Source organism: Bos mutus, chromosome 24 (genome assembly GCF_027580195.1).
Source record: "Bos mutus isolate GX-2022 chromosome 24, NWIPB_WYAK_1.1, whole genome shotgun sequence".
In the NCBI taxonomy this organism is placed as follows: domain Eukaryota; kingdom Metazoa; phylum Chordata; class Mammalia; order Artiodactyla; family Bovidae; genus Bos; species Bos mutus.
Genome location: NC_091640.1, coordinates 20,864,166 through 20,890,548, shown reverse-complemented (window position 1 = coordinate 20,890,548; position 26,383 = coordinate 20,864,166). Strand labels below are relative to the sequence as shown.

Here is a 26,383-nt window from a genome sequence, read left to right as displayed (position 1 = left end):
AATCACATGTCCAGGGAGGCAGAGCTGGTAGAAGGTGGAGCAACGTTTGACCGTAGGTGTGACTGGTTCCCAAGTCCGTGCTCCTCTGCCATCCCAGGAGCTTCTGGAATATACATTTCAGGCTCTCCCGAGGATGTACATTGGCACCCGAGGGGACATACTGTTGGTTCATGCAAGGACTTCCTCAATTCCAGGCTAATAACTATCTGTAGCTGGAGCAGCACCCACTGCAGGGTGGCTCCATCCCCTGGCCCTGAGGCTACAGCTCATATTATAAACATGGTGTCCAGATGCCAGCTTCTTTGCAGCCATGCCTAGAGAGCCAGGGAGCCTGCTGCAAGCCCCCCAGAGCAGATCCTGGGGCTAACCTTCTCACTTTGTTCCTTTCTGAGCCATCCCCTGACCATGGGTCCATCTGACAGGGGCAGCCTTGACCACACTTCTCCACCCTCATGGCATGGGGTGCTGGGGAAACAAGTTATGGCAAGATGAGAAGGCGGGACTCACGACGTGGGAAACTGCAAACACTGGGGAGGGAGGGGGTGGCCCAGAGGAGGTCGGGTAGCTGCATGTTTGACTGTTGGGTCCCAAACCCACCCCAGAATGGGGCTTCTATCTGAAATAGTCTTCATTTGTGGGATTCAGCCTTTGTCCTCTGGAACATATCCAGGATGACTTTCCTGTTTATCTGGAAGAGTGTAAAGAAGCCACCTCTCCTGGTCTCTGGTTGGGAGAGCCCCTGGGCCTGGCCTGGGCTGCAGAAGACAGGCCAGGATGGTGCTGTCCTGGCATTGCCGGGTCACTGTGGTGATCCCCGGGTCCTGAGCACATCCGTGAACACTGGTGGCGTGTGGTGAGTTACTGGGCGCTGGCTGGAAGCAGCGTGATGGTGGAGGCTTCCTGCATAGGAAGGAGGTGTCTGGGTGCATCTGCAGGGCACACTTGCACTGAGAGTTTTCTCAGAAGCTTGGCATTTGGCAGAGTCTGTGTGCCTGAGAGCTCACGCCTCCCTCAAACGGGAGTTAAAATATAATTTACTCCTGGTTAAGAATTGCCCTTGTGAAGCGTGAAAAGGGCAAATGAAATCATTATGTTTCTTGATTTTGTTGTTGTTGTTGTTAAATTATAGGAAAATACCTGCTCACGCTGTGGCCACTCAATGAAGATGGGCGGCAGGCTGTGTGGAGACTGTGGTGGTGTCGGTTGTGCGTGTTCAGAGTCAGTTTTTCTTGCTGGAGGAGCTGGTTGCTTTGTTCTTGTCCATTACCCTGCTCTTTTCTGCCAGGACTAAAATTTAACTTACCCCTTGTTTATAATGATCACTTAGACTATATAGCTAGTTGGAGAAGAGGAGAAAGACCTTCAAAAGTACAAGGACAAAGCAATTATCATGCTAGCAGAGTAAAGCCAGGTCTTTTTATTGCCTTCTAAAGCCAGCGAAGTGAGTAGGCACAGCAGAGGGCAGTGGAAACTGAAGCCCCTGGGTTATTATTCCCGACCTTGCCATTGTGTGACATGGGGCAAGTCACTCTACCTCTGATGAGAGTTTATAAAATTTATTTATAAAATGAGGACAATGTTACCCACTCCCATTTTCCTCCTTGTATTAGCAGCGACCCCAACAGAGTCTCAGGGCCTGAGGAGAGTGTAAAGAGCAGCTGTGCACAGTATTTAGGGGCGTGAGCTTTGCAGTTAACCTCAGGGCTGTGTGACTATGGGAAGGTTACTTTACCTCTCTGAGCCTTGGCTTCCTTGTAAGTGGGGATAATATATGCGATAATCATATATTATGATTATAATATAACCATCATACTGCCTCCTTGGGTTGTTGTGAAGTAAAATATGATGATGTATCTAAAACATTAAGCTGGTTCCCAGCATGTAAGACAGACCCAAAGCTAGTAGCTTTAGCTATAGTTATAGTCGTAATTTGAGATCATGCACTGATATGGGAGTCACTGGGTTTTAGGGCAGGACGGGGTCTATTCCAAGCTCTCATGGGGAGAGCTCATTGTTAGGAAAACCAAGGCTGGAGCCTTGCCCGTGGGGCAGAGGTGGCCCAGATTCTGCCTCCCCCAGCCCCCAGCCCTGGACCTTGCTGCTTAGTCCCCCTCCCTGCCTCTGAAAGGAAAGGCACACAGGGGGCTGTCCCAGAGAAGTGGGTTGGAGGTTAGTCCTGAAGGTGAGAGGGTGGGGTTTTGCCAAGGTAGCGAGGGCCGCAGGTTGGGGTGCGGTAGACCTGTGAGTGGGCCTGAGAAGCCCCGGGCTTCAGGGACGCTGGGGGGACCTGCGTGGTTGTTGGGCACGTCCCCAGGTGCTCCTGACCTGGAGGAACCCTGGACACTCACCTGTGCTTCTCTGGACTCCCCTCAGGCCTTCGCTAGAGGGTCAGCGCTGAGACAGCGCTTCTTGCTCGGTTTTCTCATCCTGTGTCCACAGCACTGTGGGGTGGGAAGGTCAGATGAGATGAGACCCTGTGGAGTGGGGGTGGGGAGAGTGCAGTGTGAGCCTCAGAGATGAAGGATGTGAGGCCTGGGGGTGAGAAGGGCTGTGAGGAAGCCCATTCACAGGGGCAGGTGGGCCCCCACCCCACCCTGCCAGCCCCCATGCTTGGGGGGTGCGGAGGAGTTTGGGGAGAGCTCTTGTTTGACTCTTAGACACCCAGCTTCTCAGCCTGCAGCACATGAGCCCCGAGGATCCGTGTGTGTAGCAGGGGTCCAGGAACCCCTGAGATGTCTGCAGTTTGTTGGGAATGCAGGGTTTTGGGGTGGAGAAGGGTTTCCTGGCCTTTCATCGGATACTCAAAGAGTTCTTTACTTTTCAAAATGTCAAGCTGGAAGGAATAAGAAGCCATTTTCCCTCCTTACTGTCTGATACAAAAGTTAACCTATGACATCTCTGTTGAAGTTTCCTTGGCATCTGGACCTGGTAGAAAGGGAAATCACTAAAATATATTTTAAACCTAAATCTAAAAACCTGCAGAACTCATCAAACCAAACCAAACCACAAACAAAAACTTTAACAAAAGAGAGATTCTGGTTAAAGGTGTGGGTGGGATGCAGTAAAGGGATTTCCCCCACTTTTCCTCTTAAGCCAGAAGAGGTTGTTGTCTGAGGTTCTCCTGGCAAATCACCAAAGAGTTAAGGGTCTCCCGTCTTCTCAGTGCAAGACTTGGACTGCAGACCATCAGCCCTGCTTTGGTTACGGTGGAGGAATTGGGAGGGTGGTTTCAGTGCTGAGCTCAGCAGAGCAGCGCAGCCCAGAGGCCCCTGCACACCTGCTCTGGATCAGTGCTAGACCAGAGCCTCCAATTACCCTGGGAGAAAGCCACTTAGAGGTGCTCGGACAAGACAAATGAACTTCCATGCCGATTGGACAGTGGAACTGGCGTGGCTCCACGTTCCCTCGAGTGCCAAATTGTGCAATAGGACAAACTTGGTCACAGGTAGGAGTCAGGGCGCCCAGGTGGGTTCTGGGCTTTCTGGTGTGGGTTGGACTCAGAAGAAAACTGACCTGCAAAGAGGGAGCCCTCCCAGAACCCCTCCAATGACAGAGCAGGGAGGCTGCAGTCAGCGTGGCCCGCTGTGAGCGGGGAAGGGAGTGATCTGATGGGTCTGAACCTGGTGGTCAAGGAAGGCAGGTGGACTGGGGCCTGGGCCAGTGAAGGAATCTGTAGATATGATGCTCGTAGAGGGAGGGAAACAGGAAAAAATGGACACATGCCACTAGGTGGACGGTACACAGATGGTGGACTACTTAGAGAATTAGGGAGGTTATGGGGGGCAATTTGGGGAGGGGGAGAAGAGGTTTATACATGTTAATCTGGGATTATGTCAAGCTACCCTCAAGTTGCAAGGTGGCCAGGTGAGAAATATTGGCCTGGGACTCAGGTGAGAAACATCAAGGCCCAGAGAGATTGGGGGTGATCTCTTGGAGGGAATTAAAAGCCAAAAACTTCTCTAAAATTTGAAGTCTTTTAAAAAAATTAACATTTAATTATTTTTATTTTGGGGGGAGCAGCACCATGTGGCACGTGGAATCTTAGTTCCCCAGCCAGAGATCAAACCCGTGCCCCGTACGGTGGAAGCACAGAGTCTTAACCGCTGGACCACTGGGAAGTCCCAAGTCTGTTTTTTAAAAAGTTTGGATAATTAAGCCATTTCAAGGGTAATAAATTGATTACAAGATGCTCTTAGGAACCCAGGCTTCTTTTATCTTTCTGCTGTGTCATCCTGATGATATAGCTTTCATCTTTCATGCTTCATCATAGTTACAATATGGCTCTCCCACCAGCATCACATCAAGCCAGGAAGTCGTAAGTTGAATACGGTACAGTTTTCCGTGATGTAAACAAGAGATTCCAAATTATGGCAGTTTATGTATAAAGATAAAAATTTCTTTCCTGTGTAAGAGTCCAACTATACATAGTCTTTCTTGGGACTGGTAGAGCAGCCATTCATCCTCAAAATGAGAATTCCACCTCTGTGTCTAAAGTTGTTGCTTCAGCTTTTCCCTTTTCATCTGTATCCTAGCTTCCAGAAAGATAGAAATGGACAGAGAGAGTGCATGTCCATTCCTTGGGCACAGAGCTTTCCCTTGCATGGCACTGGCCAAAGCTTAGGTTCATGATCTTGAATTGTGGGCTTCAGTCAGTTCAGTTCGGTTCAGTCACTTAGTCATGTCCGACTCTTTGTAACCCCATGGACTGCAAGCCAAGCTTCCCTGTCCATCACCAACTCCCGGAGCTTGTTCAAACTCATGTCCATAGAGTTGGTGATGCCATCAACCATCTCATCCTTTGTCGTCCCCTTTTCCTCCTGCCTTCAGTCTTCCCCAGCATCAGAGTCTTTTCCAGTGAGTCAGTTCTTCACATTAGGTGACCAAAGTATTAGAGCTTGAGCTTGAGCTTCAGCATCAGTCCTTCCAATGAATATTCGGGACTGATTTCCTTTAGGATTGACTGGTTGGATCTCCTTGCTGTCCAAGGGACTCAACAGTCTTCTCCAACACCACAGTTCAAAAGCATCTTTGGCGCTCAGCTTTATTTATTGTCCAACTCTCACATCCACACATGACTACTGGAAAAACCATAGCTTTGACTAGACAGACCTTTGTTGGCAAAGTAATGTCTGTGGTTTTTAATATGCTGTCTAGGTTGGTCATAGCTTTTCTTCCAAGGAGCAAGCATCTTTTAATTTCATGGCTGCAGTCACCCTCTGCAGTGATTTTGGAGCCCAATAAAATAATCTCTCTTACTGTTTCCATTATTTTCCCATCTTTTTGCCATGAAGTGATGGGACCAGATGCCATGATCTTCTTTTTTTGAATGTTGAGTTTTTAAGCCAGCTTTTTCACTCTTCTCTTTCACTTTCATCAAGAGGCTCTTTAGTTCCTCTTCACTTTCTGCCATAAGGGTGGTATCATCTACATACCTGAGGTTATTGATATTTCTCCTGGCAATCTTGATTCCAGCTTATGCTTCATCCAGCCCAGTATTTCACATGATGTACTCTGCACATAAGTTAAATAAGCAGGGTGATGGTATACAGCCTTGATGTACTCCTGTCTGTTGTTCCATGTCCAGTTCTAACTGTTCCTTCTTGACCTGCATACAGATTTCTCAGGAGGCAGGTCAGGTGGTCTGATATTCCCATCTCTTGAAGAATTTTTCACAGTTTGTTGTGATCCACACAGTCAAAGGCTTTGGCATAGTCAATAAAGCAGAAGTAGATGTTTTTCTGGAATTCTCTCACTTTTTCAGTGAGCCAACGGATGTTGGCAATTTGATCTCTGGTTCCTCTACCTTTTCTAAATCCAGCTTGATTATCTGGAAGTTCACAGTTCATGTACTGTTGAAGCCTGGCTTGGAGAATTTTGAGCATTACTTTGCTAGGGTATGAGATGAGTACAATTGTGCGGTAGTTTGAGCATTCTTTGGCATTGCCTTTCTTTGGGATTGGAATGAAAACTGGCTTTTTCCAGTCTTGTGGCCAGTGCTGAGTTTTCCAAATTTTCTGGCAAATTAGATATGTTACCAAAGCATACTATTACCCTATATTGCAGACAAGGAAGCTGAGCCTCATAGAGGCTAAGTAGCTTGTCTAGGATCACACAGCTGGCTTCAGAGTTTATTCTTCTCACCTATACTGTTTCCTAGGGGAGACCAGAATGTATCCGGAGATGAATGCAGTGACTACCAGCTCTCTTGGACTTTGAGCTTCTGAGCAAATTAATCTTCCCTAGTACTACTCTTTAACTCACTGATGACTGCATTAAATCCTTCTTCATCCCCCAGACTGAGCACTGGCTGAGTCTCAGAGGTTCAGAAGCTTACTAAGAGGAAGCTTATCCTGGGGCAACTGCTGGGGGGCCCCTGTCTCTACTTCTGCTGCATTGTCCAATGTGTGTTTTCTACTCTTGACTGAAACCGTAGCTTAGTTCAGTGGAGAAATATCTGGCAGCATTGATTCTGCTGTTGACTACAAGAAGAAGTCTTCAAGCCTTTGGCTCCATGCAACTCCATTCTCTTGAGCGCAAGAGAATAACGTAAGCACTTGTTCTTACATTGCAAAGACTTTATACGTTTTCTTACAAAAATATTTTCTTGAGAGACAGGGATAGGACTGAAACACACGGGTTTCTGCGAGACTTATTTGGTTAAACCGGATCTTCTTCCCGAGGCCATAGACATTATTGCAGAAGCTCATGTATTCTGAGAAAGCAGGAAGTTTGGGGGAAGTTCCTTCAGCGATAGTGCCGTCACGACCCTGGCACGTGTACCTTGGCTAAAGTCTCCTCTGATTGAATGTCTGTTTTAGTTCTCTCATCACTTGGGTGGCATTGGCCTTGGGTGTGGGCAGCTGATTGGCGTGGCTGCTCCCTTAGGCCTGTGATGTTTCTCTGGCAGTGGCTGTGCTGATAGGAATGGAATCTGAATCTCCCTGGGGAGCTTTAGGTCAAGTTAAACTGCCTTTGCCTCTTGGTCACCAGATTCTGATAACTGATGCACTCCCATTTCACTCTGCTGCAAACAGGCAAACTTGGAAGGAGAGGCAGCTATGATACTGATCCAATAAGCCTGTATCAGGGAGAAAAAGACCATTAAAGTGCTTATGATGAACAGGCATTGACAGACTCTCACTGAGTTTAAGTTTTGGAACATGGAAGTTCCATGAAGGCAGATACCAGAGTTTGTATTAATTAGGGTTTTCCAGAGAAATAGAATGAGTAAGATATGCCTGTCCATCTAGTCTAATATAGCTAGTCTGTCGGGAGAGATTTATTTCAAGTAATTGGCTCACACCATTTTGGAGACCGGCAAGTTGAAATTTGTAGAGTGGGCCAGCAGGCTGGAAATTCAGGTAAGAATTGAGGTTGCAGTCTTGAGTCCAGAATATGCATGGGCAGGCTCATGGGCAGGATTTATATGTTGCTGTCTTGAGACAGATGGTCCTTTGTGGATCTGACAGAGAGTCCACCACACACTAGTCACCAGTGAACATGTGTGGAGTGAGGGAATGCATGAGGGCACGCCCACCTGGGAGGCAGCCTCAGGGAGGTGGTAGGCGTACAGACTCTGGGGTCAGGCTGCCTGGGTTGGGTTCGAGCTCTGTCACTTTTTAATGTGACTTCAGCTATGTTGCATAACTCTTCTGGGCCACAGTTTCCTGACTTTCAAAATGGCAATCATATTACCTACTTCATAGGAGTTTTCTGAAGACTAAATCTGTATAAATTAGTTGGAACCTCATCTGGCACATGATAAGCATTCCATAAATGTTAACAACTATTATGATTATTATTTGCTGAACCCAGACTGACATAGTATCCCACTGGGGAGAGGGGAAAGCATACCCATGATTATTTAATTTTCCTCTGAAAATTTCAGCTGTGAAATAGAAGACAAGGGCATATTTACTAGAACAATGGGGATAAACTGATTATTTTTAAATGGATGAAATGATTATTTCTCTAAAAGAAGCTAAATGAATCAGCCAAAAGATTTTTAGGGTCAATAATAGCAGCAAGATGGCATATGTAAAAGAAATGCATAACAATCAGCATTACCCAATTATAAAATACAGTGGTGGGAGGAGGGAAGCTACCAAATTTAAGAGAGCTTTTGATGGATGTTGTCTATACATTGATATTTGATGTAGATAAATAAACATGGACATCATGTAATTCTTGAATTCTTAGGATTAAACCTTATTTGGTCCTGTTTTATTATATTCATGTATTTTAAGTTTTGGTTTGTCAATTTTTTTTTAAGATATTTCCATCTTAATTTTTTGTGTCCTTTTCTGTTAGATTTTAGTACTGAGGTTAAACCAGTTCCTTAAAACACCTGGGACACTTTTTATCCTTAGTAAACGCTGGAGAAGGTTATTGAGTGAGGCGCTTGTGCAGCAAACGGCAGGATGATGCGAATGATGGAGGAGTCAGGGACTCTGCTGTCAGCCCAGGTCTGTTTCCATCAGTCACGTGACTTTATGCAGGTTCCGTTATTACTACAAGCTTTGCTTCTCTGTCTGCACAAGGGGCACAGCAGTGGTACCCGTTCCAAAGGTAGGAGAAAGTCGGGGTTGGGGGAGATGAAGGACAACGTCTGTGGACCTGGGTGCACTCACCACCCCACGGCCTCTGCCTTGGCAGCCCCTCTCCTTTGCCATGGACTCCTGGGATCTGGCCCCGCATCCCCCGTCGAGGGGCTTCCACAGCCTTTAGTCTCAAATTCCACTCAGATTTCTTCCATCATTGGATTCTGTGCAAAGGGGCAGACAGGGAAGGAGGTGGCGATATCGAGACAGAGGATTTATAAGTGATAAAGACAACTTAAAAGTATATAGGCCTTTTTTGTTTTATGCTCTCTTAAATTCCCTTTGAGTTTAACTTTACCAATCTAATTGCCTGTTTTCTCAACGTATGAGCACAGAAAAGATGGCACCTCCAGAATGGTGGGCTAGCGGCTTCCTCAGAAGGACTGTGCTAGTTCTTATACAGGTGCCCGGATCCTTTGTGACCACGGGACTGGAGAATTCTGTGGGAAAACTGAAACACCTCCTCCAAATGAAGCTCTGAAGTTGTCTGAAGATAAAAGTAGGGGCTCTTAATGGGCCCTTCTGAACTTCTCCAGAACCCCTGAGGAATTCTGAACTATTTTCTCCTGCCATCCTGTGCTTCCTCCTCTCTGGGCATCTCAAGCATGTATTTTGTCTATCGCTCATTTATTTTTGACTTATAACTGCTGGTAACATGAGTTACAAAAAATCTTCCAGGTAAGAGAACTTTGGTTTGCTGTTTCCGGTAGTTAGGGTCTGGCCTCTTTCGGGGGTTCACTAGTTGGGAGACTGCATGCCTGGTGACTGCTGTTCCCACCCCACCTTTCCTGGTAGTTCACTTAAGAGGCTGTTCAGCAACTCAGTTCAACGCACTTAATGGGATCTTTCTTCCTAGTATGACCATAGGAATGGAAGGAGTGTTGTCACTAGAAATGTCTAGATAAATTTAAATAAAATGAGAACAGTCTTATGGACTCTATGGGAGAGGGAGAGGGTGGGAAGATTTGGGAGAATGGCATTGAAACATGTAAAATATCATGTATGAAACGAGATGCCAGTCCAGGTTCGATGCACGATACTGGATGCTTGGGGCTAGTGCACTGGGACGACCCAGAGGGATGGTATGGGGAGGTATGAGGGAGGAGGGTTCAGGATGGGGAACACATGTATACCTGTGGCAGATTCATTTTGATATTTGGCAAAACTAATACAATTATGTAAAGTTTAAAAATAAAATAAAATTTAAAAAAAAAGAACAAATAAACATGTAGAAAATGTTTTCACATTAAAAAAAAAAATGAGATGGGAAAGGAATATGTTCCAGATGAAGGGTCAGGATAACCCCCCAGAAGAACAATTAAATGAAATGGAAATAGGCAGTGTGCAAGAGAAAAGAGTTCAGCATAATGGTTGTAAAGGTGATCCAAGAACTCAGGGAACCAATGGACGCACAGAGCGAGACGTTACAAGAAGTTTTTAACAAAGAATAAGAAAATATAAAGAACAACCAAGTAGAGTTGAAGAATACAATAATTTTAGTAAAAAAATACACTAGAAGGAATAAATAGCAGAATAAGTGAAGCAGAAGAATGAATCGGTGAGCTGGAAGATAGAATGGTGGAAATCACTGCCCGAGAACAGAATAATGAATAAAAAGAAATGAGGACAGTCTCAGAGATCTCTGGGACAATATCAGATGTACCAACATTTGCATTATAGGGGTCTCATAAGGAGAAGAGAAAGGACCTGAGAAAACAGTTGAAGAGATAATAGCTGAAAACTTCCCTGACATCAGAAGGGAAACAGTCACCCAAGTCCAGAAAGCACAGAGAGTCCCAGGCAGGATAAACCCAAGGAGGAAGATGCTGAAAGACAGAGTAATCAAATGGACAAACATTAAAGACAAGGAAAAATATTAAAAGCAACAAGTAATATCCATGGCAATCCCCATAAGGTTATCAGCTGACTTTTCAGCAGAAACTCTGCAAGCAAGAAGGGAGTGGCATGATGAAAGGGAAAAACCTACAAATAAGAATACTCTACCTAGCAAGGCTCTCTTCAGATTTGATGGAGAAGCCAAAGCTTTACTGACAAGCAAAAGCTCAAAGAACTCAACACCACCAAACCATCTTTAAAACAAATGCAAATTGAGATAGTACCATTGAAACATATACATTATCATATATAAAATAGATAGCCAATGGGAATTTGGTGTATGAGGCATGAAGCTCAAATCTGATGCTTTGTGATAACCTGGAGCAATGGAATGGGGTAGGAGGTGGGAGGAGGTTCAAGAGGGTGGGGGCATAAGTATGCATCTGTGCGTGCTAAGTCGCTTCAGTTGTGTCTGACTCTTCGTTACCCTATGGACTATAGCCTGCCAGCTTCTTCTGTCCTCTTCCTGACCCAGGGATCGAACCTACATCTCCTGTGGCTCCTGCTTTGCAGGCAGGTTCTTTACCACTGAGCCACCTGGGAAGCCTGGATATATGTATGCTTATGGCTGATTCATGTTGATGTATGGCAGAAACCAACACAATATTGTGAAATAATTTTCCTCCAATTAAAAATAAATCATAAAAAGAAATGCTAAAGGAAGTTCTCTTGGTGGAAAAGAAAAGGCTATAACTAGAAACAAGAAAATTACAAAATGGGAAAGCTCACCTGTAAAGGACTGTCAAGAGAGAAAAAGGTTTTTTGTACATGAAGAAGATAGTTTCGAAGAAGTCTGTGTTTATAGGAATCTCAAACTTGTCTTTGAAGATGGGTCGAGTGTTGTGTATTTGCAAACTCAAGACTGGTAACTTGCACATAGCAAAAGCTAAAAGGAGGGACTTGTGGGCATTTGAAGGGACTGTGAGTGCAGACTCTGCCTACAAGGAGCTGCTGGATAGAGGCTGCTCCATGTTTTTGTAGGACCATATGAGTGATTTTCTTTTCCCCTTTTAAAGAATTTTAAAAAGTTTTTTTTTTTTTTTTTGAAACCATGCTTTCCCCTCTTATCTGGTCTCAAGAATAAAACATATGATCTGGTACTGTAATTCCTGTGACTTCATATTTATAATATCATGTGCCCTGGTGAGATTTATGTGCCCTTGTCTTCCAGCACAACCACAAAACCAGGAAGCGGGAAACACTGTGAGACTCTGTTATACACGGAGCCCTGAGGGGGAGGGCTGAACGTGGCCTGCAGAGTGATGGGGAGGGAACTCAGCTACTGAGACACTGAGCTGATTACCCGCTCCTGGGATGGTTCCTGGCTCTGTTTAACCTGGCTTCCCTCTTTTTTCCCAAAGCTCAAAGCCTTTTCTACACCAGGAAGACAGAACTCATATGCTCCCCATATATCTTCTCTTATGTGCTCTGGGCTTTGGTTTTCCTCTGTAAGAGTGGGCTGAGCCTTTGTGGAAGGAGAACAGGGGGTGGGGGCGTCCTGTATCTTCCTCTATAAGAAATGAAGTGAAAAGGAAGCAAAGGTGAGACAAGGTGCGGTGTAAATTGACATCCTAATGACAAATAGCCTACACGCTGTCTTTACTGGACCCCGTCTTCCTGTTGGAGCAATAGAGAAAAAATGTGTCTTGAATTGTCACACAGAAAAACAGTTTTTTCTGATTGCTCCACTAAGTGTGTCCTTTCTCTATATCCGAAAACATGTAAAAGTAGCCATGGGAATGATCAAGCAGATTTGTGCTGTTACATTCCAGGGATTTCACTTGATGGGCACAGATTTTAAAAACTTCCCAACATGGTCAGGCGTGAGTACATGTGACTCTGTGGAGCAGACCAGGTTTGGCCATGAAATGCCTGTGCCAGTCTAACAGAGTCAAACTTCATTGTTTTATTTTCTGTAAAGTCCTGTGACATCACAGTATTTCAGGATAGATAGTTAATCAGTGTGGGTTTCTGCTTATCTGGGGCCTCCCCAGGTGGGCGTGTCCAAACCATCAGGTTGATTGATAGCAGGTAGGGTTACCTTGCCAACCCCTCTGACGCCAATGAATGTTTTGTCTCCTGTCTCCATTAGGCGGGGCAAGAAGCACAGCATCATCCTAAGGACACAGCTGTCTGTGAGGGTCCATGCCTGCATCGGTGAGTGACATCTGCAGAAGGGGGTGCTTGCCATCTGCCCTCGGTGATTTCACTTGTGAGAATTGATGCCACTTCTGGGAATAAAATGCAGTATTCACTCTTATGCTCTCTATGCTTGGGTTAGCCCCTAGCACAGATGGTTAGAGTTTTTAGGGAAGCAGTTTCTGGCAGTTGTTTTTGAAAGTTACCTCTTTCATTCTGGCTTTCTTTGCTGTTTGGCTGGTGAGTAGAGCTGGAGGTAAGATGGATTGTTGATGAGGTTCTTTTTGTCAGTGTGGGGAGAGATGAGGTTCTTCGTGGGGCTGTGCCAGGGTGAACCTCCAGCCAGCTGAAGTGACTTTCATGTGCCTCTTGGTGACTCCCTACAGCCCCCTGGCCTGTGGTCTCAGGCGATTGAAAGGGAAATCTAAAGTCAGTATAGGACGGGCCACACGTGGATGCACAGCAGTTGATGTTGTGCAGATTATTTGTGGTTCAGATGGCCTGCCTGTGGTCACATAAGAAACCTCACTGGCGCCCATTCCTGCAGCCATTGATTTTCCCGGACCCACTGGTTTCTCCACTGTACACGTGGGCTGAATGGCAATGAGAGCAGTAATTTATGTTAAGCAGACAGACTCCACGGGAAGGTTTCCTCCTGGCACTGGTCCAAGTTGAGGCAAGTACGTAACATAAAAAGAAAAAGAGAGGACCTAAATTTTGCCTTATGCATAGAAGTTTCCACATCTGAGTCAGTTTGCATTTATTTAATACGTGTCATGGTCTTAAGTCAGGCCTCTAATTAGGAGAGCACCGGTCATCCTGCCAAGACCCAGTCTACACCTGGAGAGTGGCGTGCATGGGGGCAGTGGAAAGAACCATTTCCAGTCCCTCCTCCTCCTCCCTGCTTTCTTGTTGGAGACCCAGGGATGGGGTGAGGGAGCAGCTGATGTGGAGGGGAATCTGGGTAATTCTGTTTCATTTGCGGTTAAGTGGGTGAGGCTGTGAGTGTCTTGAGGAACAACCTTTGTCTGACCCTGTGGTTGATGAGTAATTGTGCAGCTGACACAAAAACCTAAGGAGCTGGAGGGTCAGTGTGTCGGGAGGGTTCGTGATCATGTTGGAAATGAAGTGAGAGAAATCTGTGGGATCTTCAGCACTGACCCTGCTTTTCAACTGCCTGTAGCACTGAGTGACCTTAAAATATGCACAGGCACTTGATTGTATTTAATCATTTACTTCCTTGATTACCTGCTTTATAGTTTCTCCAATTATTTTATGTGTGTAAATCATGTCTACCTGTAGAAAAGTCTTGTGATCTATGACTTTGGATAAACTCCCTTCTGATCCTTGTCCTGAATCTAGAACAAAGCCAGGTGCATACAGTGTGCTGAATGCAACAAATACTGAATGCTGGGTGAAATATAGCAGATATCCAGTCAAATTTGGGACATGAGTATGAATTGGTATTTCCCAGGAAGAGTAAGGCACCGGAAAGCAGATTTACATTACAACAGGCTAGATCAAAGTCCTAATGGGCTAACTTGTCTTAAGAAAATTCATTTATTTGCAGTATACCCTTAAAATATTTCAAATACAGGATTTTTCTAGCTAGCTGACTTCCATATTACTGACTCACTGCATTAACTGATGTATTGTTCCATAGTCCCGGGTGATACATGTAATCATACGTCTCATCCCCATGGCAACTGAACCCCAGCAGCCAGGCCAGCCCAGCCTGCTGTCTTCCCAGACAGCCAGGTCTTCCTGCTCAGAGGGTAGAACTGGGTGCTGACAGGGTCAGTGTGTTTGTTCCCAAACCTGCTGGTGCCAGTTGTACTTGCTATTAGAATTAGGTAATTAAATGGGACGTGAACACTTTATAAACTGATTAAGTATGAGTATACAAAGTCACTGCTTTGAGTATGTTGAAAATGATTCAAAATTCCTTACTATAAAAGCATTTCTTGTCAATGTGAGTGGGTTGTGATAAGCATAAAAGGTGTAATGTTATAAAAATCCAGAAGGATTTTGGTCTTTGTAAGCATCTTCAGTACTTGCTTCACTTCAAAGACACCGAGATTGGGCATCAGAGACTGTATTATGTGAGTGGCTAATGAAAGAAAGTCCATGGGGAGTCCCACTGGACTTTTATTCAAAGAAAGGTCATGGCCCTAAATGATGGGCAGGTGCATCTCCTGAGCAGTGTGCCTGGCAACCAACTGTGTCTCATCCCAGAGAAACTGACAGTCAGTCACCATGGCTGCAAGTTAAGAGTCTTAAGGTGCCATATGTGTCATTTTTAAAAGACTTTATGCTTTAATCGCTTTTCACCATTATATTACTTCAGGCCTGAGTATATTAAATGAGAAGATTTGACTGTGTGAATTACCATCAAAACCCAAGAAGGCAAAGTTTCTTCTTTGTATTAAAAAATGCTCTTTGTCCTTCTGTGTACTATTATTGACAAGATCTGAAATAGATTTAATAGCGCAATACTAAGTATTACCCTTTGGTTTATGTCTATACAAAGGAATGAACGCATCCTGTGTGTGGTGTACCAGCTGCCATTGTGACACAATTTTTCCCTTTCCAAATGGAAATATTAGGTGAGATTTCTTTGGGATTAAAAAAAGACAACCAAACCTGAAACAATCTTAAGTTGAAATGGCAAAGGGAAACATGACAGAGGGAAAAAAGCCTTTTTCACATCAGTTAGTTGAATCCCTGTTCTTTTTCAAGATCACTTCTTCTCTTCCCCATCTAAAAAATGGTTGAATGATTACAGGCATGGGACACTGGCTGCTGTCAGTCTAGCACCATATGCAGCTCCCTCAAAAACTTCCCTTCCCACCGCACGATTGGACTGGAAGGATCCAGGATCCCTGTAGGCTGCTGCTGCTGCTACTGCTAAGTCGCTTCAGTCGTGTCTGACTCTGTGCGACCCCATAGACGGCAGCCCATGAGGCTCCCCCGTCCCTGGGATTCTCCAGGCAAGAACACTGGAGTGGGTTGCCATTTCCTTCCCCTGTAGGCTAGTGGGCTTAAAATGCTGTCAAGTGAATTTCTCCAAAGTCGTGTTTTCTTCACCCCAATTCTCTTCTCCTTCACCTCTGTTTTCACTAAGTGTAGGTATGTTTAGAATCCAGGACTGCTTGTTGATGAATTGGAGGTAACATGCCTTTGGAATTCTCCAGTGTTAACGTTGGAACTCTGTACCCGTTGGGATGAGAGTGGATTGGAGCCTTCACGATTAGCAACCGAGCAAACCTCATGAGAAATGAAAGCCACGGGGCACTGCTGTGATGGTCCCAGCTAGCAGCTGAGACAGGGGTCTTTGCTGATAGCACGGCAGGAAGCTGGAATGAGTTTTTGATACATAGAGAGGCCCCATGCTCTTTGTACCTCTGGACTCCTCTCCGCTGTATGACTTTGCACATTTTTAGTATGACCGCTTGATGTAACATAAAGTAGCAAACACCGTATGCCTTTGCCTTCTTCTAGTTTCAGTCTCTCAAAAAGATAGTGGTCAAATTATGGAGATGAACTTAACAGATACAGAGTTAAAAATATATATATATATATGACAGGCATGTGAAGTCTGCATTTAATGAGGTTAGTTAGAGAAAAAAACTTTTCTGGTCCCAGCAAGTGATCCTATTGCCAGAAGCCAGAAAAATGTTCAGAGGGCCAACTGGCTCCGATGACTAAATCTCATCATGAAGAGAAAAGGAGTGGAAGAATTGTGGGGGAAGGAATGGAATTGAGAGTTAAAAAAAAGTAAGGTTTGAAGTCATTAGGATCCTAAAGTTAATATCTGCAAGTCTTCTATGGGCTGTCTTTAGAGGCATTGTGTTTGACTTCAAACCTCTGTGCTTCAGTTTTGTGAAGCAAACCCTGTCTTCTCATCAAGCAAGTAAAGCCTGTTGACTGATTCTCTGGGACCCATTAGGCTGACACTTTCAAGTATCCAGCTAGAGTTAAAAGGATGAACAATTGGCTGAAGATTTCAAAGTGCCATTTATGCTTGCAGTCGGGAGGAACAACCCATGTGAAGGGTCTTTAGACCTTTTAGAGCATGTTTCCCCAAACCTCTGAGATGACAAAGGCTGCCCATAAGAGAGAGGTGAGGTCGGCAGAAGCTGGCAAGGTGGCAGAAGTGATTGAGCTCTCCATGAGCTTAGTTTCATCTCTCACTAAAGGTCAAATCACAAGGATAAAGCCAATTTACTTATTTGTTTATTTTGGCTGTACTGGGTATTCATTGTTGCATGGACTTTGTCTCTAGTTGTGGTGATTGGTCGCTTCTCGTTGCAGAGCATGGGCTCTGCAGCACAGGCTCATTTGTTGTGGAGCACAGGCTTAGTTGCTCCCTGGATCTTCCCAGACCAGGGATCAAACCTGTGCCTCCTGCATTGGCAGGTGAATTCTTTACCACTGAGCCACCAGGGAAGCCCACAAGGACACAAAAACAATGTAAGGAAAGGCTGTTCCATCGGCTGATGCAGAAGAGTAATTTTTCAGCAACTGAAACATCAGTTTCAAAATGTTTTTCAAAACGTTTGTAGAGTGTTTTCCTCTCAGGAGCTGTACTGTGCAGCTGTGTGCTTTGTGTTACTCTCTTACAGCAGAGAGCTAAATGAGAGTGGAGCGTTTCTTCAAGAAGAACCTTCTAGAGCAAAAGAGGCTGCAGCAATTCAGCTCATGTGCCAATAGATGGAGAGGTGGTGGTTCCCTGGGGCACGGTATTGAGAAGGATCCTGAGGCTGAGTGCAGTCTTTTGGGAGGGATCCTCTCAATGCCGGCTTTCACTGGTGGTGATGGAGGTGGTGTGTGAGTGTGTGGTGTGGGGCTCTTGGTGAGGTGTAGACTTGGTCCAGTGTCTGAACCCCCTCTGGCTACAGTGTAGAGGGCCCACGGCTTCCTGTGCAGAGAGTGGGGATGGAGCTGTGACCCATGAGCGCGGCCACCACCAACTCCTCCCTTTCTCAGGTTCTTTTTTCTCGTGCCTGTTAGTGTGAGCATGACTCCTCCTTCCTTTCCCGCCTTGCTGGGTGTTCTGACTGAGTGTCTTTTCCTCGTTTGCTCAGTGTGAGCTGGTTTTGTGTGGCTGAGCCCAGCTGGCCCAGCAGGGGGCTCCGTCCCCTCCAGCCACTGAATAGCACCCGTGTGGTGCTTCTATATTTGCTAATAAAGATGAGGAGCTGCTGGCACCATGGACGGTGAGACCCTCGGCCTGTGCAGTGATGCACCTTAGCTTGGAGGACCAGTCTGTCTAGGTGCCGGGGTGGGGAACCACATGGGTGCTTCCAGTTCTCTGTTGTCTGCGGTGGCAGGCCTCCCACTGTCTCCTGTCTATCTGTAGAAACAGAGTAAAAATGACTGTTTTCTGACCAGGAGACAGCCCCAGAGTCATTCTTTCTCCCCTTGGACCCCTTGCCCTTCTTTCTCGGACTTCAGCCCTTGGACCTGGGCTTCTTACTGACTCTGTCCTGCATCCCATAGGAGGCAAGTTCTATCCTTGTGCTGCCTCTGCAGAGTTAGGTCCCAGGTGGGGTTCCCTCTTGCTCTGTCTGTGAAAGGCACAAGGGTCGAGCTCACAGTGTCTTGAACACACTCTTCCCTAGTGGGTTTAGGTGCAGTGGGTCACGTTTCCTGTTTTCTGTTCTTTGATGGCGGGACCTGGTGATTCTCCACGAACCCCGGAGCCCATTCCTATTCCTGTTATCTTTCTGTGGAGCCCGAGTGGCTGACTGCGGCCTCGGCACAAGAGGGCTTGACTTTGAAATCCTGACTCTTTCTTTGCAGAAGGAGACGTCCAGTGACTGTTCTGTGTTTTTTGTTTTAGACTTCCTCCCTTTTACAATAAGTCTGTGACCCATTTTCGCCCAGAGTTCTGCTCTCTAGGTAAAGACAAGCTCTTTGGGTTAATCAGATTAAACACTTCTTATCATCTGTTTCCTATTAATCTGTCTCAGCTCCCAGATGACAGACCTCACGAAATGTCCATGTGTCTAGAAGGCCATTGGGTCTGGGCTGGGGAAGATAGACCTATTGACTCTCTTCACTCTCTCTGGGGGCTGCCTGCCTCTAAGATGCCTTATGGTCAAACAGTGATCAACAGATATGCGCTGCCCCCCACCCAAAAATAAAAAAGGAAGAAGGGATATGAGAAGGAGGGGAAACATACCACCAGGTTATCAAACAACATATCTGTCATAAATACTATAGACTTAGAGGAGCTAGGTCAGCAAGGATTTGTTGCCCAAAATTAAAATAACAAGAAGAGATTAAAGAATTGCTTTACTATCTTCAGACACATAAGTAAACATAAATGTGGGGGCAAATAAAGAAAAGGAGACACAAACCTATGAGAGAACGCAAGAACCTTCCAGATGCAGCTGGAAACTCAGGTCAGCTACGGAAATTAAGAGGCATCCAGAGAGGAAGTATGGTTGTGGGCAAATGTGAATTGAAGCCCAGGCAAGAAAAGCAGATGTATCAGGGTCTCTTATGGCAGCTGTTTCATCTTTGTGCTCTCTACTGCCCTCCCAAGACTTTTCCTTTTTTAAATGATTAATTCATTGCCTCTGCAGGACTGTGTTACCTTTCCTCTCTAAGGATCTCTGGATGATGGAATTTGAATATTGCCTTGGAACCATTACGTTGAGTTTGTCTGTCTTGTCCTAGTGAAATTCTTCCCTGGTGGTTCAGAGGAGAGAATCTGCCTGTAAGGCAGGAGTCCTGGGTTCAGTCCCTGGGTCAGGAAGATCCCCTGGAGGAGGACATGGCAACCCACTCCAGTATTCTTGCCTAGAGAATCCCCGTGGACAGAGGAGCCTGGCAGGCTGCAGTCCATGGGGTCGCAAAAGAGTCAGACACGACTGAGTGACTAAGCACAGTACAGTGGAATTCTAGCCAGTGGCAACAAAAAATTGACACTGAAGAATGTAGTCGTATTGGTGGAGACACCTGTAGCAGATGTTACAAGACAAGTTCAAACCACATGCTGGCAGTTAGACTCCAAAATTGCTGTCTAGTAGAACCTTTCTTCTATCTGGAAAACAACTCCTGGTAAGGAAATCACTGTGCTTTTGATTTCTTCAAGACTGGTCTTTCTATAACTGCTTCCCACTCCCAGGTCTGACCTGATGGTGGAGTGTAATGCAAGTTCTAGTTCCTGGTTCTCTGTACCAGTGTCTGTCCCCATGAAGAGACAACCTCATTTTTATCATGGATCAATAAGACTGTATGTCAGAAAACAAGCGCTTTGTCTCCAATTTCTAGAGACATTGATATCCAGAGGACTTAGGAGCTGAAAAGGATGGATGGCTTGCAAAGGTCCTGCTGCGTGGGGGTTCTCCAAGGATTGGGTGAACACTTGTGTTCTTTTCAGGTCTTGCTGAGAGACTTGAAGACAACAGATTTCTAGGGAAGGGGATTCTTTGGGCATTTTACTGATTTCTGTTGTGTTAGAAATACAAAATGGGAGGTATTTTAACTTGTAAACAAAGCACTTGCAAAACATTAGTAGTTCAGCAAAATATGTAGCCAGTTTAAGTTTTAATTTGAAGGAAAAAAAAGAGGTTGGAGGAAATGTTATAAGTGCTGTTGGTCTCAAATTCACATAATAAGAGTAGTAATGACGGAATAGCTTGCTCCTTGGGAAAAAAAAAAAAAGCTGTGACAAACCTAGACAGCATATTAAGAAGCAAAGATGTTACTTTGCTGACAAAGGTCTGTCTAGTACAAGGTATGGTTTTTTCCAGTAGTCATGTATGGATGTAAGAGTTGGCTCATAAAGAAAGCTGAGTGCCAAAGAATTGATGCTTTTGAACTGTGGTGTTGGAGAAGACTCTTTGAGAGTCCCTTGGACTGCAAGGAGATCCAACCAGTCAATCCTAAAAGGAATCAGTCCTGAATATTCATTGGAAGGACTGATGCTGAAGCTGAAACTTCAATACTTTGGCCACCTGAGGCAAAGAACTAACTCACTGGAAAAGACCCTGGTGCTGGGAAAGATTAAAGGCAGGAGGAGAAGGGGATAACAGAGGATGAGATGGTTGGACGACATCACCGATTCGATGGACATGAGTTTGAGCAAGCTCCAGGAGTTGGTGACGGACAGGGAATCCTGGCATGCTGCAGTCCATGGAGTTGCAAAGAGTCGGACATGACTGAGCGACTGAATTGAACTGAGCAGAGGAGAAAATGAAAAAAGCTCATATAATTAAAATCTTGTTATCATCACTGAAAAGAACAGCTTCTGTTGTTAATTATACCCAGAGGTGACATGCTTTATCTGTATCCTAGTAACTGGACTGTGATGGTGTGGGCAGGAAGGAGTCCACTTTATAAGAATGTGGGCAGTCTTTGTGGGAGGAGGTGTGATGTTAGGTGTGCATTCAACACTTCAGTCACTTCCTAGTCTTTAAAAAAGGCTCCACTTTGGATTCAGTGGTGAACTTAGTAACAATTTTAAAATTAGATAATGTAGCTACAAGTATTTCAAAAGTGAAATATTACAAAGAAGATTAGTTTGAGAAGAACTCTAATACATTGGAGCTTGTTTGTTGTTCAGTCGCCCAGTCATGTCCGACTCTTTGTGACTCCATGGACTGCAGCATGCCAGGCCTTTTCCTATCACCATCTCCTGAAGTTTGCCCAAGTTCATGTCCATTGCTTTGGTGATGCCATCCAGCCATCTCATCCTCTGATGCCCTCTTCTCCTTCTGCCCTCAGTCTTTCCCAGCATCAGGGACTTTTCCAGTGAGTTGGCTGTTTGGATCAGATGACCAAAATACTGGAGCTTCAGCTTTAGCATCATTCCTTCCAATGAGTATTCACGGTTGGATTTCTCTCAAGATTGACTGGTTTGATCTTGCGGTCCAGGGATTCTCAGGAGTCTTCTCCAGCACCATAGTTTTCATCAGTTCTTTGGAACTTATTTACCTCGGCCATTTAAAAAAGGCCATTTGAACCATGTTCACTGAATGACACTTTTGCAATATTTCTCTTCTCACTCATGTTTCATGGACCCTCTCTACCCTTCCTGAGCCTTGGGAGGGGCTGAGAAAAGTGGACATTTTCTCAAGACCACATGCCTGGGACGGAGAGGGAATAAGTCTTGACGCTCTCCATTCCCTGACTGGGGGTCTTTGCCCTGGCCTGATACTTCTCTTTTTAGGCTATTTTATGTAACCTCCAGGCTTCCCTGGTGGCTCAGTGGTAAAGAATCAGTGGTAAAGGAGACCCAGGTTCTATCCCCTGGGTTGGGAAGATCCCCTGGAGAAGGAAATGGCAACCTACTCCAGTATTCTTGTCTGGAGAATCCCAGGGCCAGAGGAACCTGGCAGGCTGCAGTCCATGGGGTCACAAAGAGTCAGACATGACTGAGCAACTAAATAACGACAACAGTACAGTCTAGCTCATCTTACATGTGACTGCAGACTGATGCAAGCCTTCTGGTTTAAAAAGTCTGAGAAGTGCTGCTGAAATATCTAATATAACACTTTTCCCAAATGAAGTTTTGCCAGACTTCAGAAGATGGTCTTCCAGCTGAATTCCCCCAAGTGTGGTTCACAGATTGCCTTAGGGGAAAGCAAACAGCCGAGATAAATGGATTTCACCCTTCAAGAGCTGACCATGTTTAGTAATGCAGTTACTTCTGGGTTGAGCTGCCAACTCCTTTAGATGGAACTGGAGCTTCTGGGTCCCTTCCTGGCTCCATCCTGACCACTGGACATGTGGCCCCTCATTTTGGGCTTCGAGTTAGGAAGTCCCTGGGAATGATTGCCTCTGGCTTTAGGAGCTATCCAGAAGGAACAGCAGGGTTCTAGGCAGGAAGCTGTTGAGTCCTCCTGCTCCTGGCTTGGAGATTTGGTTCATATCTGAGGAGATCTATGATGTAGGGGTTCCGTGCCAGGTAGCCACTAGCTGTTGAAGCTAGCTCCTTGAAGGTGGACTGTTTTGTATCCAGCCTATAAAACAAAGCAGACCTAACCTTATTTGTTGAGTAAATAAAGCCTCTTGTGATATTGTGGTTTCTATTAAGAATGTGTATTTGGTCTTCATCCTCTTTCTGGCACAGAACTCCTAAAACCCTTGGGATTTCCTAAGCGGTAAGAGCAACAGAGATATTTTTTGTTATATTAACATGGTGACTTTTGTACCCCACCTAGGGATGGTTGGCTCACAGGAGCCAACCATGTGATTGTGTGTATGTTAGCTGCTTAGTCGTGTCCAACTCTTTGCAACCCCATAGACTATAACCTGCCAGGTGCCTCTGTCCGTGGAGTTCTCCAGGCAAGAATACTGGAGTGGATAGCTATTCCCTTCTCCAGGGGATCTTCCCAACCCGGGAGATCAGGGTTCCAAGCTGATTGAACCCAGGTCTCCTGCATTGCAGGGAGATTCTTTACTGTCTAAGCCACCAGGGAATCCCCACCATGTGATTAGAGGTTTGGAACTTTCCAATTTACCCCCTGACCTTCAGGGAGATGAGAAGGGCTAGATAGAGGTTGGATGAATCACCAATGGGCAATGATTTAATCAGTTATGACCCTGTAATGAAGCCTCTATTAAAAACCCCTAAAGTATAGGTTTCAGAGAACCTCTGGGTTGGTGAACACACAGGGATTCATGGAGAGTGGCATCTGGAGAGGGCATGGAAGATCCTCACTCTTGCCCTTGACTTTGCCTGCTGCATTTCTTCCACGTGGCTGTTCCTGATGTACAGCCTTCTATAATGAACTGGTGACCTAGTCAGTAAAATGTTTCTCTCAAGTTCTGTGGGCTGCTCTAACAAATTAATCAAGCCCAAGGAGGGGTTCATTGGAACCTCTGATCTGTTGCTGGTTGATCAGAAGCATGGACAACAACTTGGGATTGGCTTCTGAAGTGCAGTGGGGGCCTTCTTATGGGATGACTTATGGAACAACTACTGCACCATCTAGATAGTTTCAGCATCGAGGTGAATGGTAGAACACCCAGCTGGTGGGCTGAGGATGGCTTGTTGGTGTGGGGAAGCCTAGACAGACACACAGACACACATGCACACACACACACACACAGAGAGACACACAGACAGACACACAGACAGACACAGACACACACACTGGAATTGGGTCGAGGAACTCAAAAGAACCACTGAAAAGGTTGTAGAGCTGACATGTATTTAAGTTTAATTCACTTACTTTCAGAATTGAATTTCTTAGGTATTTTCTCAGAAAGAAGAATAAAAGGCAGTAAACAGAATGTGGAAGGAAGTAGAAAGTAACAAAGCTGTGCAAGTGGGTAGAGTATCCTTTAAAGAGTGTTTCCAGGAGGACACTCAGTTCTGGAGGTCTCGTGTAAAGCTGGAAGTGCATAGCCTCTGGTTTCTTGTGGCCTGGTTGCCAGGCAGAGCAATGTGAGTGGGGTCTGGGGGCCACTGTCTGCCCCTACCCTGGGTGGTTCTGGGTCCCCCATGGAGCTGTGACCTTTAAATCTGCATCCTGAGGTTGGAGGTAAGATGGTGGTGATTTGTGCTAACACCCTGACAGAAGACTGCTCTTTGGAACAGAGCCTGGGTCACTTCTTTTGGGGAAGAGGGTGAGATGCTCTTTGCCCCAATGTAACAAATTGATGACAGACCACTGAAAAACTCACGAGAAGATGGTGAAGCATCATGAAGGGTGGTCGTGGATCTTCCTGGGGCTGGTGATGGAATGTGCCCCGGTGGAGATGCTGATTCTGATTGTTCTGAGCGGGGATGGCCAAGGCCTGGTGGTTGACCTGTGCAGGCAACATACGATGACTTGAGAGCCTTCTAGCCCCACTGTTGCCTCTTCTTTGGAAGAATCCTTCCTGGGTGGGCACAATGTGTGCTCTGGATGTCACCTAGGGATGGATGGATGGATGGATGGATGGATGGAAGGGGCACAGGGATTTAGGTCTGAAGATTTTGTCTGAAAGCAGAGTCAGAGTCATTATGAATCACACTGCTCTCCCTGCCACACACCTTAGTCCAGGGGAGGAGGACCAACACTGGCTTCACCTGGGGCGTTTTGGGGGTGGATGCTGCATGTGAGTCATCCCCAGGCCCCATCAGCCACTGTATTGAGCACCTGCTCCGTGCAGGGTGCTTAACACAGGTTATTCCATTTATCCTCTTGACACATTCATTATCTTTACAGAAGAAGAAAGCGAGATTCAGAGAGGTTTGCTCGCTCACCCAGGGACAGAGAGCTGAATCGCAGAGCTGATTCACATCCGTATCTGTCAACCGTTAACTGGAAAAGTCCTGTTGTGTTACTTTTTACAAAGCTTTCCTTTTATACAAGCAGAAAGGGAAATTTCCACTGCATTTCCTTCCCACCAGACACTGGGCAAAGTACTATGTACTTCAGTCCTCACAACAGCCTCTGAGGGGAGGGGATTACTATTCCCATTTAACAGAGGAGAAGCCTGAGGCACTTGTGATCTGCTTGCTTGGCTGAGGTCTCGAGGGGAGTATGTGACAGAGCTGAGATACTCATGTGGGTCTTCCTGACTCCAGGGCCTGTACTTGCACTGGCTGGCCTTTATCAGTGATTACCATGCTCCAGGCATCTGCTGGGAGAAGGCAATGGCACCCCACTCCAGTACTCTTGCCTGGAAAATCCCATGGATGGAGGAGCCTCGTAGGCTGCAGTCCATGGGGTCGCAAAGAGTTGGACACGACTGAGCGACTTCACTTTCACTTTTCACTTTCATGCATTGGAGAAGGAAATGGCAACCCACTCCAGTGTTCTTGTCTGGAGAATCCCAGGGACGGGGGAGCCTGGTGGGCTGTGGTCTATGGGGTCGCACAGTTTATATTGGGTATTGATTTATGGGCTCAAAGAACAGGTGTATGCTTTAGAATCAGGCAAATTGGGGTTTAAATGCAGCCCTGAATCTTTGTGTCCATGAGCAAGTTACTCAACCCTTTTAGGTCTGTCTGCTTATATATGACAGTGAGGACAAGGGGGTCCTGATGCCTCGTTGCTGGTACTAATGTAGATACTCGTGGAGATGGTGTCTGTACAGATCCAAGCGCGGTTCCTGGCATGTGTTACTTGGGGCAAATGGTGAATATCATTGTTGTTGTGATAAAGTTGGTATTTTGTTGCTTTACAGCTTGTTAGAGCACAATTGAAATGTGATTATCCAGTAGTTCTTAAAGGAAATTACCTGTAAAGTGTCTGATTTATTCATAGGTAGAAGTGACTTGTATGAAATCCATGTACTCTCTCCAATTCTTGAAGGACCTTATCCAGAACTGAATCTCAGGATTGTATGAGATGATTAACTGCAACAATAAACTGTAGAACTCTTATTTAAATATGAATGCAGCTAATACCCAACTAATCTGGTCAGGAAGCAATAGTTAGAACTGGACATGGAACAACAAACTGGTTCAAAATTAGCAAAGGAGAACGTCAAGGATGAATATTGTCACTTTGCTTATTTAACTTCTATGCAGAGTGCATCATGGGAAATGCAGGGCTGGATGAAGCACAAGCTGGAATCAAGATTGCCGGGAGAAATATCAATAACCTCAGATATGCAGATGACACCACCGGTATGGCAGAAAGCAAAGAGGAACTAAAGAGCCTCTTGATGAAAGTAAAAGGGGAGAGTGAAAACATTGGCTTAAAACTCAACATTCAAAAAACGAAGATCATGGCTTCCAGTCCCATCACTTCATGGCAAATAGATGGGGAAACAATGGAAACGGAGACTTTCTT

General features: G+C 45.5%; 1 protein-coding gene across 8 annotated transcripts in view; it reads left to right on the top strand.

The window, feature by feature from the left end:
• Positions 1-26,383, top strand: part of FHOD3 (formin homology 2 domain containing 3) — a 523,370-nt gene that overhangs the window by 63,943 nt on the left and 433,044 nt on the right. For all 8 annotated transcript variants that reach the window (XM_070361542.1, XM_070361541.1, XM_070361540.1 and 5 more), the window contains exon 3: positions 12,589-12,653. In XM_070361542.1, the coding sequence (XP_070217643.1) occupies positions 12,589-12,653 (65 nt within the window). The remainder of the gene's footprint in view (positions 1-12,588; positions 12,654-26,383) is intronic.